Source organism: Colobus angolensis, unplaced genomic scaffold (assembly GCF_000951035.1).
Source record: "Colobus angolensis palliatus isolate OR3802 unplaced genomic scaffold, Cang.pa_1.0 Scaffold558, whole genome shotgun sequence".
NCBI lineage: Eukaryota > Metazoa > Chordata > Mammalia > Primates > Cercopithecidae > Colobus > Colobus angolensis.
Genome location: NW_012119132.1, coordinates 970743 through 988134, shown reverse-complemented (window position 1 = coordinate 988134; position 17392 = coordinate 970743). Strand labels below are relative to the sequence as shown.

Below are 17392 nucleotides of genomic sequence, written 5' to 3'. Positions count from 1 at the left end.
GATCCGCCTGCCTCAGCTTCCCAAAGTGCTGGGATTATAGGCATGAGCCACCATGCCCGGCATAATTTTTTTAAAAATCTATTTATGCTTCAGTATTCTTCTTTTTACATTTAAAGTAATCAGATATTTTTGGAGAAAAATAAGGTAAAGCTTATAAAATATAAATGGCATGCATATAATACATATTAATTATATTAGCATTGAAATATGTTGATGTAATCTACATAAATTTTTTGTAGTTCTTTTTATGCACTAGTTAGGCATATCCACAGCAACAAAGTATAGAAACAACCTAGGCCTGATCTAACACTTCTTTCCAAATCCAATCATAACTATATTATTTTAAAATAAAAGATTTCATAAATTATAAGCTAATTATGTTTAATCCTATACTTTAAAAATACTCATGATAATTTGATTTCATAAAGTGGGAGAAGTATTGAACAGTTTACTCTCTTTAAATATCTTCCTGATTAATAAAATGATACTTCTTTTTTTTTTTTTTAACTTTTATTTTAGGTCTAGAGGTACATGTGAAAGTTTGTTATATAGGTAAACTTGCATCACATGAGTTTGTTGTACAGATTATTTCATCACCCAGGTATTAAGCCTGGTAGCCAATAATTATTTTTTCTGCTTCTCTCCTTCTTCCCACTCCACCCTCAAGTTGACTGCGTGTCTGCTGCCCCCTTCCTTGCGTTCATGAGTTCACATAGTTTAGCTCCCACTTACAAGTGAGAACATGTTATATTTGGTTTTCTGTTCCTGCATTCATTTGCTAGTGATAATAGCCTCCAGCTCCATACACTATCCCACAAAAGACATGATCTCATTTCTTTTTATGTTTGCATAGTACTCTATGGTGTATACGTATCACATTTTCTTTATTCAATCTGTCATACTAAGTTATTTATTATTTGTACTTATTTGGTATTTTGCATGGTTCTGATAATTCACTGTGATTTATCTTCAGTTTGTTCACACAGGCTTTTGGTACATCATTTTTACAGAAGTAAAATCTATATAAAAAGTAAAATTAAACTTAATGGCTTCAAGTTTCAAAAGTTAGCACCTCTGATTAAGGCAGTATCCCCACCCTGCCTTGATTCTGTACCTCTTGTGTTGGTATAGATGGAAGTAACATGATAAACATGGATATAATACATTCACATGGAAAAAAAAATACAGATAAGACTATGGTCATAGATCTATTTGAATAGCATCTAGTGATAACTAAAACCATTGTCTTTCCTTGAGAATGGTTAGTCAAGGTGACTAGCAAAACCTCCTCTGAATGCAGCTCTAGTTAGCTGGGCTCTGGTGAGATAGCATAGTGTTACCACAGTAAGGCCAACACTGAAAACCACCTCCATATTTACCTATAAGATCGATGATGAGCAGTGCTAACATTTGAGCTAAATTAAGGTCTACACAGACAGAGTTTTAATGAAGCCAGAAAAATTAGAGCATACTAGTAGGAAAATCCATAAGTAAAGAAAACATTCTGACTGGGTCTGCTTCCTTTTTGATTTCTAGGGGCCAAGGGGGCAGAATTCACAGACTAAAAGGTTGCTGAGAGTTGAATCATCAAAGTGCTGAACAGTGCAAGGGACTAACATGGATAATTCAAATACAGCATTACTCCACTCCCTTTTTTGGTGTTTTTCTCCCCACCCAACTTTTCTCATATAGATACAGAGTGAAACTATTATTAAGCTGCCCAACAACAATATAAAAAGACCAATGCTTCCATTTATGCATCTACTTTTCTGATGTCAATTACTCACAAGAACAACAAAGATGAGTTTACATAAAATAGTAGCAGATAGCATTTCTATGATGTATTACATTTCTCTGTCATACATTATGCTTTATTTTCTGTCCTTTATTACATTTTCTTACTTAGTATGAACAATATTTTAATCCTTTATCATTTACCTGAAGCAGGTATGACCCTGTTTCCCCATAGATAGTTTTTTTAAGGTGTTTTCAGTAAATATTGCTTATGAATGCCTTTAAACAGCTTAAAGACTTCCATTTAGAAAAAAATCAAGGTTAATAAGATTCATCACACTCACAAAGAGTATCTGGCTGTGGATATAGCTAATTGCTAAATTTTATTCAGCCCTAAGTGACACCAGCAGCAAATCACCTCAGGGCTTAATACTACTGGAAGCTCTAAATGGGAGAGAAATAATCTTACTCGGATCCAGGTTTTTTAAAATATATGTTATGATTCACTTCCATTAGTTCAGATACTGATGCTCAGACACTGGATATTGGGTTCTCTTTCAAACAACAAAAGAAGCTGAGAAACAAAGCTGAAGATATTTTTAAATGTCATGGTAAAAAGTCACAGTAAAGTGTATTTTATCCTTGTTTCAGTGAATGTTTCTAACTCTCACATGAAAGATACAACAAATTCCTATCAGAAAGATTTTCTCTTGGCAAAGTTTAGAATTCTGAAAATAGCCTTTTAATAAAACAGAACCCACACCCTCCTAAGCTGTAGCACCAAAATAACAGCACTATGATATATTCTTCCCTTATGGTAACAGACACTGTTGAAGCTGAACTGTAATTTGGCATACAACATTTCTATACTAATGTAATGTGACAATGTTATTATGTTCGCTATTTTCCATGTGGTCATAGCCATATTCATCTTCTCCAACCTGACACTAAGTTAGCTTAATATGGTTACATTCTATTCTGGACCACCAGGTGAAAGCAGAAAAGGATTATTGTGTAGCACACTGGTGTGATGATGGTGGAGGAATGTGTAAGCATTAATAGGTGATACATAAAATTTATAATGAATGTAAACTTTTAGCACAGAACTGGCACATAGTAAGTGCTCAGCAAATGGTTACATCCAAGAGAAATTTCATAAATAGCTATACCATACAATGTAGTGCAGCACACTGTTCCCTATAATTTCAGAAGACAGAAAAATAGTGTCAGGCTCAGAAAACAAAAGAAGTTTCCATGGGACAAAAGAGTTTTAGTAGAGATTGAAAAGGAAATTATATTTCTTCAAGCAGACATAGTGAAAGAACGTATTCCAGGTGGAATGAAGGCATTTTCCAGGTGGAGAAATTATCATAAGCAATGGTGAGGAAATTGGAAAGTGTAATGTTCAGAAAACTGTAAATAAGTAAATTGGCAGTAATATGCCATATGAACAAGGTTCTGCAATAGATGAGTATGAACATGAAGGCTAGGGTCAGACCATTGAGGTCCATGAATTCCACATTTACTAACTTGGAGAGTAGTATTGGACACTGAGGATATACTTGAAATTATTCTGCAAGATTCATGCATCTAGCACGCTTTGATTTAGTGAGTTATTACAATTACATGCAGCACGCTATAAAAAACACTGGGCTTATAAACCAAGAAAACAAAGAAGAATATTATTCCTGGTAGAAGTCTACGGTCTTAGAGGGAGATAAGACTAAACATAAGTAACTATAAGGAAAAAATGATGGCCAAATAGCATAAACAAAATTCTATAGGAAGCCAGAGGAGAAAAAAATATTGCCTCTGGATAGGAGAATCAGAAGAGACTGATGACATTTAATCTAGGAGGAATAGGAAGAAAGAACAAAACTGGCAGAGAGGCACGGAATGGATCAGCGGAAAGAGGAATAAGAAATGGGAGATAGCTAAGAAATTGCATTATATATCAGAAAAATTACACAGAGGATCTAAAATTTGGTATTGGTACGGAAGAAAACTTGAGGAGGGGAGTATATTACATTACCCTACACACACACATGCAAATCCACATACACACATGCACAGAACAATTGTTTTGTCAATGAGTAGGTCACTTAGACAGCAATTTTCCAGGGAAGAAAGGGTTTCACAAACACATTTCTTTAAAAATAGCCTTTGGCATCATTTTGAATAGCACTTCTTTTTGAAAGATTCCTTTCAGTTCAATTAATTAGTGTGATTTATCCAAGATTACATTTACAAGCTATAAAGTATTCCCATCTTCCCATTGTTAATTATATCTCCAGGCTAATATAAATAAATTTTCTAGCTGCCCTAACCCACTCTATGAAACTTGTCAGTGAGATGACATTTAGAAATTTTATTTTTGGGGAGGGAAGGTCTCATTTGTAATGTGGAATGTTCGTTCCTCCATTAAAAAGTTTTGTTTTTATTTATTTTCTTTTTTGTTTTCTATGTAATTGGAGGCTGCAGTCACAGAATTTATGAATAAATAACTAACCTAGAGATGAAAATTTCATTAAGAAATGAAATGCCTTAAATGGCTTTATTTAAAAAAAAAAATCACCTTCTATACAGTAAAGGGGTTTGTTAAAATCCCAGGAATCACACTAATTTTATTTGTGCATCTTATAGAAAAACAGTGAGATGTAGAGACAAGATTTATTTTGATCAATTTAAAAAGTGAGGAAAGTGTTGCATGCTATTTCTACTGCTTATTAATTCCACATCTTCAAAGTAACAATTGCTACTATATCTTCTACCAATTATAATTGATACAAAATAAGATTTGCTTTAAAATATTGATTTGTATCTATGTATTCGCATCACTGAAATTCCAATGTATAAGCCAAGGAATCATTTCACATTTTCAGAAAACCCACTAAAAGGTAATGATTTAATCAAAATGCATGCATTCTGAGAGCTCTCTAAAGTAATTTTAATGCTGATTTGTGCAAGAGGCATATTAGGAGACACATTTATTGAATGACATTTACCTATTTACAAGAAAATAACAAATAGCCTTATCATTGTCATCACCAGTACTATCACCCAAGAGCAGCATTAAAATAGTTCTCCGTAAAAATGATTCGAAGACAGCATGATACTTAAGGTTGTATCTTGATGTTTCTTTAGGAAAAGTCTAACAAATACATACATAAAATTATATTCTTTATATTTAACTGGTATATGAGGATACACAGTCTGCCACAACCAAATGGCAACTGTTTTGTAAAACATGGAAACTAGATTAAGCATAGTTTGGCAGAAAAAGTTCTTTAACAACATGAAAAATATTTTCACACCAAAAAAATCCCTCTCAACTACCACATGTAGTCATACATCTGTCAGGATCGTATTCAGGATGAAAAATTTGCGATAATAAAATCTTAACAAATATTCAGTCTTCTGATTGTCCTTGAAAATAAATTTACGCCATTTTCTGTGAAGCAGGAACAAATGCAGGAAGTAATTTGTCTATAGACATATATACATATCCTTATGAAAAGCACATGTAAGGCTGCTTTATGTATATATATTTATTCAGACTTTATGTAAAGTTTTTTATATAACCCAAAATGGCGCTGTGTTTTAAGTGTGATTTGGCTTGCAGAAATACAGTGTTCGCAAATGTATGATGGTTTGAATACATGTTTATTGCTTCAGGTTTACTGTAATTCTATGGGAGATGAAACTAGTAAAATGAAGAACAAATATTTCTCCATCTACAGTGGCATGGTTGTGAAAGGCCTCTTCTACATATGTTTTTACTCTGCATTGGTTGTGTGTTTTTCCTATAGTCAATATTTTGGAAAGGAAATCTGAAGACAGCAGGTAAATGGTACTTTATTGCTAGGCTGCAACAACTCAGTTCAGTGGATTACTGGAGGTTGATCCCATCTTCTACATTGTGATGCACATATCTGTTGACATGAATACAGTCTCAAATACACAAAGGTCAAAATCAACAAGCTCTACTCTTTCTTTAAATCCACATTCAAATTCAGCCTCTGCTGCAAAATCCAAACCTTCAATCATTATATCTTCTATTCCATCATCCTGGAGCTTTAGCTTAAATGTTGTAGCACTGACAACATATAGCACATATTCTATTTTACAACCAGGTGAATTTTTCAGGAATATTCTCTTAATATAGTAGAATGCGATGCTTTGCATGAAATTCTTTTATCATTTTGATGATGTGCTATAAATCAGGACCTATTTGAACATTAAGATACAGAACTTCATCTTATAGATCAGTTAACTCCATCTTCAAACCCTCACTGCTGTGATATAAATTAGGTACTAGCAGATATGCCATGACATAATGTGAATGTTGTGTTTTATTTTCATGCTTATATTGCAATACTCATTTAAAGGATTTTTAAGGAGAAAACCATAAGCTGCTAAGATACAAGGGAGAATGCCTGAAGGACAATGTTTGAACGTATTTTTTTAAAAGTAAAAGGCAGCAATGGGCTTAAAGAGATGTACACAGAGAGAAAAATTAGACCTGTAACTGTTCACTAAAATTACAGCCCTTGAGATATAATCATAGGAAATTAAGTATTATTTAATATAAAACAATGTGAAGATTCTTTCAAAAACTAAGGGAGAGTTGTCATATATTGGAAATGGAAAACATTATTTTGAACAAGGTGATCATTAGTAATTAAAAAATAAATAAATAAACCCAAAAACCAAAGAATCACCATCATCACAGGATTTAGCCACTTTAACAATTATTTCAAAACTGTTCTTTCTGTAGAAACAACTGCTTCCATGGGTTATGACAGTTTGACTGACTCAGAGTTAATATAAAGACTTTCAATGTTAGACTTTAGATATCAAATGGTAACTGGAAGCAATGATGAGTATCAGTCCATAATCAGAGAGGTACTTACGGTCATTGCAGAGTGGTCCACTGAAGGAGGTCATACTACAGTCACAGCTGAAGCCATCCCATTGTTGCAAGCACACACCTTGATTGGAACATGAGTCCTCTTGGCAGGTTGTGCTGGGGCCTGCAAAACAATCCAAAGGAAACTTGGGTTCTTAAAAAAAATCCAAAAGTGTTTTTATACATGAGCTAGATCACATATAGTAGTTGCCAACACCTCAGATGATATGTCCAAACTCGTTTTGAAAGTTCTAGTTCACACACCTGAATTAGGAACTGAGAGGCTGTAATATGAAGGTTTTCTTAAGTTTCAAGTATAGGATAAAATACATTATAATCATAAACTAAACCAACAAATAGCAAAAGCAAGCACATAGCTTCTAGTATGATTATCGTAGAAGGTAATCTCATTCCCACTTCAATAATTCTTTATTACCATTTGGATTTTAGAAAATGAATGGATCTCCTTAACATTCTGACCAATGAATAGAGACATAATGAGAAATGGAGATTATAACTTCATGAAATTGAGATAAGATTGGCAAAATAACTGAAGAGAGTTATGCAAAAATGCCCTAGAGGTTTCAGAAGGATAAAGTTATGATTGCTGGGGGTTTTGAATAGGTATGTTGGCAAGTATCAATTCACATGCTTTAACAATTTCATGCAATAAAACATAAAATTAAAAATTCCATATAAATGACATGCCCCCATTTAACATACAAGTAAAAAGAATGCTAGTCTATTTCTAAAGAATCATAACTAGAACATTGAAAAACAAAGAACTGAAAAAAGCATGATCAAAGCACTAAAGGCAATCACTATACAAACATATTCAAGACTGAAAGCCTTTATACAAACTATACTACAAAGGCTTCTTGCACAATGTTCAAGAAAGGAAAAAAATGAAATCCAAACCCAAATAACAGCTACTGCAAAAATGTAAAATATGTTATTTTAGGGTTTCCACTGTGTATTATGGGGTTTCAGTCTTGTTTTATACACACAGGGCTATCTACCTTGCAAGTCAGCTTTCATCAATGCAACTTTGTCAGCAAAATTAAAAAAAAGCAAAATATATTAAATGTTAGTAAGCAATACTGAAATGGGGCAAACACAGAAGAACGTTCAGATTCAAAAGGCATGCTGCTGTAAAGGGGAAGAAAAATGCTATGTAGAGCAAACAAATTAATACTAACAGCCATAAATCTTAAGAGAAGCCAAAAATGAGAAAGCGGTAATTTATTAGAATTTAATTGTACATATGTATACATATATAATGGTTAATTGAGCCAATGACATGTAATGAAGGAAAATTAAAAGGGCCTTTGTATGTTTCCTCTCTTGGATAGATATGAATGCATTACCAAAGCGACGTTTTGCTTATTTGGAACATGCAGCACCATTCATCATGTGCAGATACAGTGTAGACTATGATCATTAGCTGAGCAATTATCCCTTTCTATGTTTTTCCCTCTAGATCTTTTATCTTGCTGTTGCAATTAAGGCTTCAAACTTCAATGCCAGCCATTCACTGACAACAGCTGGACTTTAGAGTGACACCAACCAAATACTGCATAAATGACACTGTATATCATTTAGAGTGGATGAAAGAAGTAGGAAGGATGGAAGAAACAAACTGCAATATAATCCCTCATAAAGGAATTTTCCTAATAAAATTTCCATATGCAGCATTTATCCTTGAACTCACCAGATTGAGTATATGCCACTTATGAATTTCAGAGTTACGTCTGTATTTTCTACCCTTTCACAATTGTCTTCAACTCTTATAAACTTCCCTGTTAATAACTGTTACAGTAAAACCTCACCAATAGGAACTATCTTAGAGAAGGGTGAAAAGGGAATACAGTCTACCTAAATAGCTTTAGAGTATAAACTAAATATCTTTTCTAGTAAATAAACATACAGATTTTATAAAGATAGAAAAACAGACATCAGCTAATTAGATGCTATTAATATAAAAGAGACAGCCTCTGAGGTGCCTGCTTTAGTGAATAAATGAGAATTTTCTGTAATTTTACTTTATATAAACAGATGATTTTGAAAATGGCTTCTAAACATGTACATGCACCTTATCATCACATTTCCATTACAAATTTTTCAGTAAAGGCATTCTTTACTGAATGTTATTGAATTTAGCCTAGCATATGAGAATTCACAAATTCAGAAACCATAATACTGTATATCTTAATTCTATAATAATAATAGCAGCAATAGGTATAACAATAATAAAAACAAAAATAGTATTTTATATAAGTCGTAATAATAATAAGACCTCCCAAGTCCAGGAAACCTGAAGAAGAGATGTAACAAGTTTTTCTTCAATTTAGTTCTTTTTTTTTTTTTTTTTTTTTTAAAAGGGGGCCCCCCTCTTTCCCCCGGGCTGGAGTGCAGTGGAGTGGCCTGGGCTCACTGCAAGCTCCGCCTCCCGGGTTCGCGCCATTCTCCTGCCTCAGCCTCCTGCGTAGCTGGGACTACAAGTGCCCGCCACCACGCCCAGCTAATTTTTTTTGTATTTTTTAGTAGAGAAGGGGTTTCACCGTGTTAGCCAGGATGGTCTCGATCTCCTGACCTCATGATCCACCCGCCTCGGCCTCCCAAAATGCTGGGATTACAGCGTGAGCCACCGCGCCCGGCCAGTTCTTTGTAACAAAGTTCTTTGTAAGAAAGAACTAAGAACCACTAAACTCAACTTAGTTCTTTGTAGCAAAGAAATAAGAACCACTTAATTGCTCAGTATTAATTTTTGTTCCAAACTGTGAGAGGTAAGTGGTCTACTGATCTTTATCCCATGGCATTAGAGATAAAAAATAGTTAGCATATTTAAAAAAAAATCTCAAAGCAATATTCCTTAGCATAGTTCTTCCAGTGTTAAGCAAATAAACAGGGAGTAACACAAGCCCAGTTTGGGGAGATGCCATTTTATCCAATAGCTGTTTGCTCTCTGACCTGCACAGCAGAAGAAAAGATCACAAGCAAGAACTAATGAAGATCCAGATTTTGGTTTTTGTTTTTTCAAAAATATCAGAAATACAATTGAGAAACAATGCTAAACTGCTAAACTCTAAAAATAGTAAAACTACAATCTTAGAAAAATAATCTGCCCATATTGTAGAGCAGCAACTCAGAGTACCTGCCAAGCTTTTATGTAAGCATACAGACGTGCTTTATTTTATTTTCATTATCACAATAGTCTTTTTATATTCAGGAATTACAAGACAATGCATGCGTGTGCCTGACAAGACACATTTTTCAAAGTACTCACCTTCTAGAACAATATTTAAACATTAATAGGCATTACACAAAACAGAGCCTTAAATTTATTTTTCTTTTTAGATATGTAATATTCTTTTTATTTTATCACTGAATAAAATTGGGAAAAAGCAACAAGGACATTTGTATTAAGTTATTTAAATTAATAATATGTCTAAAAGGGAAATAAAAATGAAAGTAAAACTACAATTTCCAGAAACCAAAGAATAATAGACAAAAGAGGTTAGGTATCTCTGCTTTCAAGTAAGGTAAACTCGGGTTTGAAACTTGTATCATCCACTTATTAGGTGTGTGAGCTTAGGAATGTTACCTTACTTTTCTAAGGCTCAAGATTGAGCCTCATTCAAAAAAAGGCAATGATACCTAATTTATAGAGATTTGATGATTAAATGAGATATTATAGGTAAACATATTCCCACCAGTGTTTAATCAATGCTGGCTGTCATAATTAAACAGAAAATTATTCCTATAGATATAATGGAGCCTAGAGCTGAATGTCACAGTTGTATAAAAAGAGCATCTGTTAAAATTTCACTGATTTTATGTAGAGATGTTATCTTGACTTTAGTGGGCCTGCTTATTGGTTGATTACCAGTATCCATTTTCTGTTACATACACAGAAAAAAAGCATCCAAAGTATAGTCTCCAGTATAACAGCATCAGCATCACTTGGGAATTTATTAGAAATGGAAATTCTAGGGCTTGGTCTCAGATCTACTGAATTAGAAACCCAGGGGGTTGTAATCTAGTGATTTTGGTTTTAATGATTCTGTAAGTGATTCTGATATAGGCTAACATTCAGGAAACAATAATCTAAATAGACTTTGACAAGTTAAAATCCGTACTCTAGCTGAGGTGCATTTTATAAATAAAATGAATTATTATTCATTGAAATATGTTAGAAATAAAAGGCAACAAATGATTATTAAGGGAAGATCAAAAACTTTTTGTATGCAAGAGGCTTAGAGATGTGTGGGTGTATTGGGTAGGAACAATGGAAAATCCTCACAAGATATTATTAGGTTATATCAAACATATGCTAAGTAGTCCCATCAATATGGATATGGAAGTTAAGTGATTCCAATGTGGTTTAGACTCAAATTCCATGAGATAACAATCTTTAGAAAGAGAATTTATTAGGTATCTACAGTTAAATCACTAATCTTAAAAAATGTGTGAATAGCATCAACTGTACCTATAATAGTTAAATCTAAGATTATTCCTAGAAACTATACAGGTCAGAAATAACAGTAAATTAAAAGTTGTTCACCTTGATGTTGTAATGAAAGAATCAGGACAGAAAGTAATAATCTCAGAGTAAAGAAAAAATGGGGTGTCAGGGGGTGAAAATTATAAAAGCTCAGATACATAAAGCATTCTAGATAAAGAACCAAATGACTGAGTTCAGATGTTCAAATAAGAGTTTAATGTGTAATTAATCATCTTAACCAAATTTCTTACTAGACTATATGGGTAAACAACACCAAACATCATTACTGCAAATGCCCTTTGTTAGTAGATCTTGCTCGTATTACTCTACTTGCTTCCGCCCACTCACTCACATTATATACCAGTGGTGGGGTCCTGTGTGTTTGCCTCTTGTTTTCTATCTCATTGGGTATATCTGTCTGCTCTCACCATTTCTTGTAGGTGAGAAGTCACTTACCAAGCAACTTGTAGAAAGGCCTATTTTTAACAAATATTTTCCATAAGGGATTGTAATACCTTTCTTTAAAAAATAAAACAAAATAAATGTACACATTCTCACAAATGAGACCACCTCCAAGAATTATGTTGTCCCACATTCTTGTGTTCATCCACTAATGGGAATTGATCCCCTTAACAATTTTGTTTCTCCTAATTAAAATTAACTGAAAGGAAAGAAACATAGCTTCCTTATGTTTTACAGATGCATTATGCCAAAATATCAAATAAAGAAATATACTAATAACATTAAAAATGAACTCAACAACACCTGCCATTAATAACCTTATCCTCTGGTATTATTGAAATGCAGTCTGAATTTCACCTAACATTTCACGGAAACATATGCGGCACAGAGGAAAAAACGTATTTTCAAATATAAAATTTCCATGTACTTTAGTAATTGCTAAATATAATGGCATTATTTTGGCTGAGAATAAATGATTCATAATCAGCTGGGGGACAGGAATTCAAATTTCTTTCTTCTTCTCTGATATAAAATCTCCTCATAAATCTAAAATTTTCAAAATGGCCCAAACTGTGTTCAGTATTACAGAATAAGCAGCAACACATCCAGAGCCACAAAATTCATGATAATGTGATTAAATTACATTTATGGAGGAAGAATTTGCTCAAATAATCTGAGATGTTGAAGTGAAAATTATCTAAAATGAAAGTAGCAATCAAAAAGTACTCCTACAGATCTTGGTCTGATAGAGAGCACAAAAGAAAAGAAGACACTTTGGTGCATTTCTGATGTATGAATATTAGCCTGGGGTAATACAAGAAACCTGTTTTTGCTAAAATAAACTGAAAATATACAGGATACACTGTTTCTGCCAGGTACACACCAATTGAATAGTGATTTGAGAATGGGGTATCTGAACTTTATTCTCTTATTATTTGCTATTGGATATAGATTTTACTTATCTTTATTTTAAAATATTTGTTAATTTCAGTAGCTTTAGATGTACAAGTGGTTTTCAGTTACATGGATGAACTGTATAGTCGTGAAGTCTAACACTTCAGTGAACCTGTCATTCAAGTCTTGTACATTGTACCCAATAGGTAGTTTTTCATCATTCAATCCCCTTCCCACCATTCCAGCTTCTGAGTCTCCAATGTCCCTTATACCATGCTGTATGCTTTTGTGTACCCATAGTGCAGCCCCCAATTACAAGTGAGTAACATGAAGCATTTGGTTTTCTATTCCTGAGTCACTTCACTTAGAATATTGGCCTCCAGTTCCATCCAAGTTGCTACAAAAGACATTATTTTGTTCTTTTTATAGCTGAGTAGTATTCCATGATATATACATACCACATTTTCTTTATCCACTCATTGGCTTATGGGCACTTAGGTAGATTCCATATATCTGTAATTGTGCATTGTGCAGTGATAGATATACGTTTGCAGATGTCTTTCCGACATAGTGACCTCTCATTATCCTTAGCAAACTAATGCAGGAACAGAAAACCAAATACTGCCTGTTCTCACCTATAAGTGAGAGCTAAATGATGAGAACACATGAACACATAGAGGGGATCAACAGATACTGGGGCCTACTGGAGGGTGGAGAGTGAGAGGATGGAGAGGATCAGGAAAAATAACTCATGGGTACCAGGCTTAATACTTAAATGGCAAAATCATCTGTCCAACAAACCCCCATGACACAAGTTTACCTACATAACAAACCTGCACATATACTCCCTGGACTTAAAATTAAAACAAAAAAGAATGTAGATTTTTCAAAATGGGCACAAGTTGATTAATACTTGCTGGAGTAGTATTTGTTTAATGCTATAAAGCAAGGATCGTAGAACTGATTAACAAACTAATCAAATGTACTACATAACTCAAAAAAGCAAAAAAAAAAAAAAAAATGGGAGATATACCTAGATCCATAGGTATAGCTCCCATTTTACATTGGGCATTAAGGTAGGCTTGCAAACCATATAGAAAATTTAAGGTTTATGAGATAAAAAATTGAAAACATGAATAAGGATGTCTAAGCCCAAATTGGGTATTTGACCAGTTATGAGAATTTTACTGGAGAGTGAGATTTGTTCTCAGTTAAACAGGTGGAATTAGAATTATTTAGGGCACGATGACAAAAATCTAATACCTTCACATCCTCTCTCGATCTGTCCATTGCAGAAAAGAGCATCTGAGATGAGGTCCGGAAGCCGTCCATTTAAATCAACTGATGCCAGGCAGCCTTGAAAGCCTTCTTTGGCATGTACAAGTTTTGGTAAGGATTTGTATGTTTCTTTAGCTACTCCTCCTATATATAAGTCACCTGGAAGAAGATCAAAGTCTTTGTTACAAAAGTACCATGTCATTGACTTTAAACACACAGTAGGATGGAGAAAAAACAGGGAGGTTTTTCATTGAGTTAATAAAAATGTAAATTTATGACTAGCCGTTTTCCCCGAAGTGTTAAACAATAGAGGTGTTTGAATAATATACTGGCACTAGGAGACATTTCTAAAAGCTATTTCTATAGAGAACTAAAGTAATTCCATATTATGTGGCCAAATGGAAGGAATGTGGGCTAGCTATAGAGACGCATACTCCTGCGTTGAAATCCAGGCCTAGTTATTTGCAAACCCTACATCCTTGAATATATATGTATATATACATATTGGTTTCTCTAATTATTAGTATCATTGTTTCTAAAATAGGAACAATAAAAACCTTCACCAGAGGATTTCATGATGATTAAATGAGATGAAATATACACAGCATTCACCAGAGCAAAAGTATGTAGTGGACACACAGTCAACAGGCATTATTATTAAATTCACCTTCTGCTTAGAAGATCTCTGCGTCTTTCATTTCATCAGAAGTTCAACAAATTTCTTCTCGTATCTAAAGTCACCTTCTATACTGGGCTGAAGCCCGCTATCCTTGCTTGCACCTCTCTTGTTCAATAACTCACATAATAGTCTGTATATAAGTGAAAGTTACATCCTTCTTCAGGCGTTTCTGTTTTTAGGTAAAATTATACTACTTTGAATTTTTAGGCTGCTCTGAAATCCGTTAACAAGTTTTTAACTTATTTTTCTAATTTTATTGCAGTTTCTAATGGAACACATTTCTTAGCTTTGCCAAATTTTTTTGTCTAAGTTTGAGATTCCCTAACTTTATGAACTGTTACAAAAAAAAAAAAAAAAAACAGAGAGAGATTTAAATCTATGTTGGATTCTGTTTCTTTTTCTATTTCAGATTATTCACCATATCTGGATAATATTCAATAAATGTAATTAACTGACTTTAGTAAACATTTAGTCAACATGGAACATAAGGAAGCTGAGCTCAAAATTCAGTAATATGCTGCTACAGCTCCAGTCTACAAGTTATGTAACATAATCTTTGTAGCCACTTCTTTAACTTTCATTTTCTTTTGAACTTTCTTTCTCATATTAACCATTCTATTCAACTTCATGTCACTTGGCACATTTTCCCCAGTATAACACAAAAATCCTGCAATCTTACTGTTCACCTGTGTCCTTCTGTGTTGTCTTCATGAGACTTGGGAACAAGGAGAATTGATACACAGACTATTTGTTGAGCTGTAAGTAACAAATTCCTTGGTCTCGCATCCAGAAATATACTGTCTTCTGCAGGCACCCATTAAACAGTAATAAGCTAACCTATTAGTTTGTAAGTAGGCTAAAATCAAACCACAGATATAACACTCTTGAACTGTACTGATGAATAAATTGAAATAGAGGGATCATGTGGCATGCTCAAAGTGATTTAATGTTTAAAAACCGAGAACTTCAGTCCTTGACCTACTAACTAAAACTTAAGTTTTATAACTATATAATTTGCACTGAAAGTACTGGATGTATTTACTTCCCCTCCTTTTACATAAAGCAAAATCTACTGATTATTAACCATCATCCTTAATATTAAAAGACAGCATGGTTTTGGTCGGAGAGGGGATACTATTTTTGAAGTATTATTTGATTTTCCTTCCATATTTCCATTCTGTCCTTTGTTTTTGCTCTGACTTAAATTTCAAGCCATTGTGTTTTAGTTGCCTCAGAGAAAGGATATGAATCAGAAATCAAAGATACAAAATTAGCTTTCTGTATTTAAGTCTTAAAAACCTAGACTCTTCGAGGAATGGAAGAGAATACATTGGAGTTTGCATAAGAAAAGTAAAGTTTTCCTACTCCTCATTCAGGCAAGCAGGAGATGAAGTTGGAAGAAGCTACTTGTGTAAGCATAGCCATTGGCAAATGCCAAAGAGGGTGCTCATTTCTAATTTAAGGACTGAGCTCTGGTGAATCTCAAAACCTCTGGTAAGTTTCAAGAGTAATGCAAACCTCTGTGCATTTCCTCAGGAGAACTAAGAGGGAGCAGTGAGATCTCTGAAAAGAAATGGCTACATGGTGGACTTAGATAACCTGAGAGCTTAGACAGTCTCACAGAACGTTCCGTACTCCTCTGTGCCATGGGAGATATAGAACAATTTCCAGACTGGCACAGAAATAGCAAAACAAAAGAAAGAAAGAAAAAAGAAAAAAAAAAAAAAGTAAAACAACCTAAAGAGGTTGGGTCATGCACACAAGAATGAAGATGCTGGGTAGCAGCTAAGTGAGCACCTGAGCTGTGACTCTAGAGTATTTGAAACAAGCTTCCATGCCACCTCTCTTTACCCAACCCCCGCCCCAACAAAAAAAAGAGTACGATGGAACTCCCTCTACTGAGTTATTTAGATATGACACCAGAAAAAGAAAGGACCTAAGATTGCCTGAGATTGTACCTTCACTAACTCAAAGAATCAAAGCTCAAAATAGAAACCAAGGTGAGTTACAGAAAATAGAAAAGTTACATTTCTTGTACATCAGAGACTGTGGGCTGAGATTTATAATTTGACATGATGAATAGCAATGAAAGGAAATACTACCTACTCCTTTCATTTGTTGAACAAAATTTGTTATGAAATTTCTGCTCTCCTCCAGGCCTAATGAATGTAGTAGAGTGGGGATTTGAATGAAGAGTTCTTGGCACAGCTTTAGGCTTTTCAGATGTAGAACTCAGTAATAAAAATTATGTATGGAACACTATATATTTATTAATCAATCTTTCTCTGTCTGATTGTAAACTCCTGAAGGAGAGAGACTGTGTTTCCCACAGTGCCTAGTACTGGGCTCTAAGCACGGTTGGCCCTCAATGAATATTGTCAGCCTCCTTATGGATTGAGGCCACAGTAGAAAAAGAATAAAAAAAAGAGGAACAGTAAGGCAACACATGAGGAAAGTGCTAATTCTAAAATGCACTAACTTACTTCCTTTTCCCACTTGCTACCACAATTCCTATGTTTTTCTATTAGCAAACTTATTTGCCTGACAACATTGTAAAGCTTACTGAAGAGAATTAGTAATCTTTCCTTGAGTTACTAAAGAGCAGAAAATATCAATTCAAGCACTGTGGGATACAAGCTTCAAACATACCAAGGTAGATGAAGTTGGCTTTATAAGTAGGGGACTCATTCTTATTTTCATTACTGAAGCTGTACTTAGCACCACCGCTTAGTACTGTTTATAAACTCTTTGATATAGCAAATAGTGGTCTAAAGTCCCTTGGTGGGTTGCCACATGAAGAGAACAAAGAAACTCCTTTAGTGGTCTGAGCCCTGTGTACCATTATCACTTTATCAAAGATGCAGGTTCTCTTTTTGATCCTTGAAGTGATGGGTGAAAAAAAAAAAAAAAAAAAAACAGAGAGAGATTTAAA

General features: G+C 34.0%; 1 protein-coding gene across 5 annotated transcripts in view; it reads right to left on the bottom strand.

Moving 5' to 3' along the window:
• Positions 1 to 17392, bottom strand: part of NRXN1 (neurexin 1) — a 1138235-nt gene that overhangs the window by 561128 nt on the left and 559715 nt on the right. For all 5 annotated transcript variants that reach the window (XM_011961493.1, XM_011961492.1, XM_011961491.1 and 2 more), the window contains 2 exons: positions 13767 to 13940; positions 6648 to 6767 (listed from right to left, as the gene is read on the bottom strand). In XM_011961493.1, the coding sequence (XP_011816883.1) occupies positions 6648 to 6767; positions 13767 to 13940 (294 nt within the window). The remainder of the gene's footprint in view (positions 1 to 6647; positions 6768 to 13766; positions 13941 to 17392) is intronic.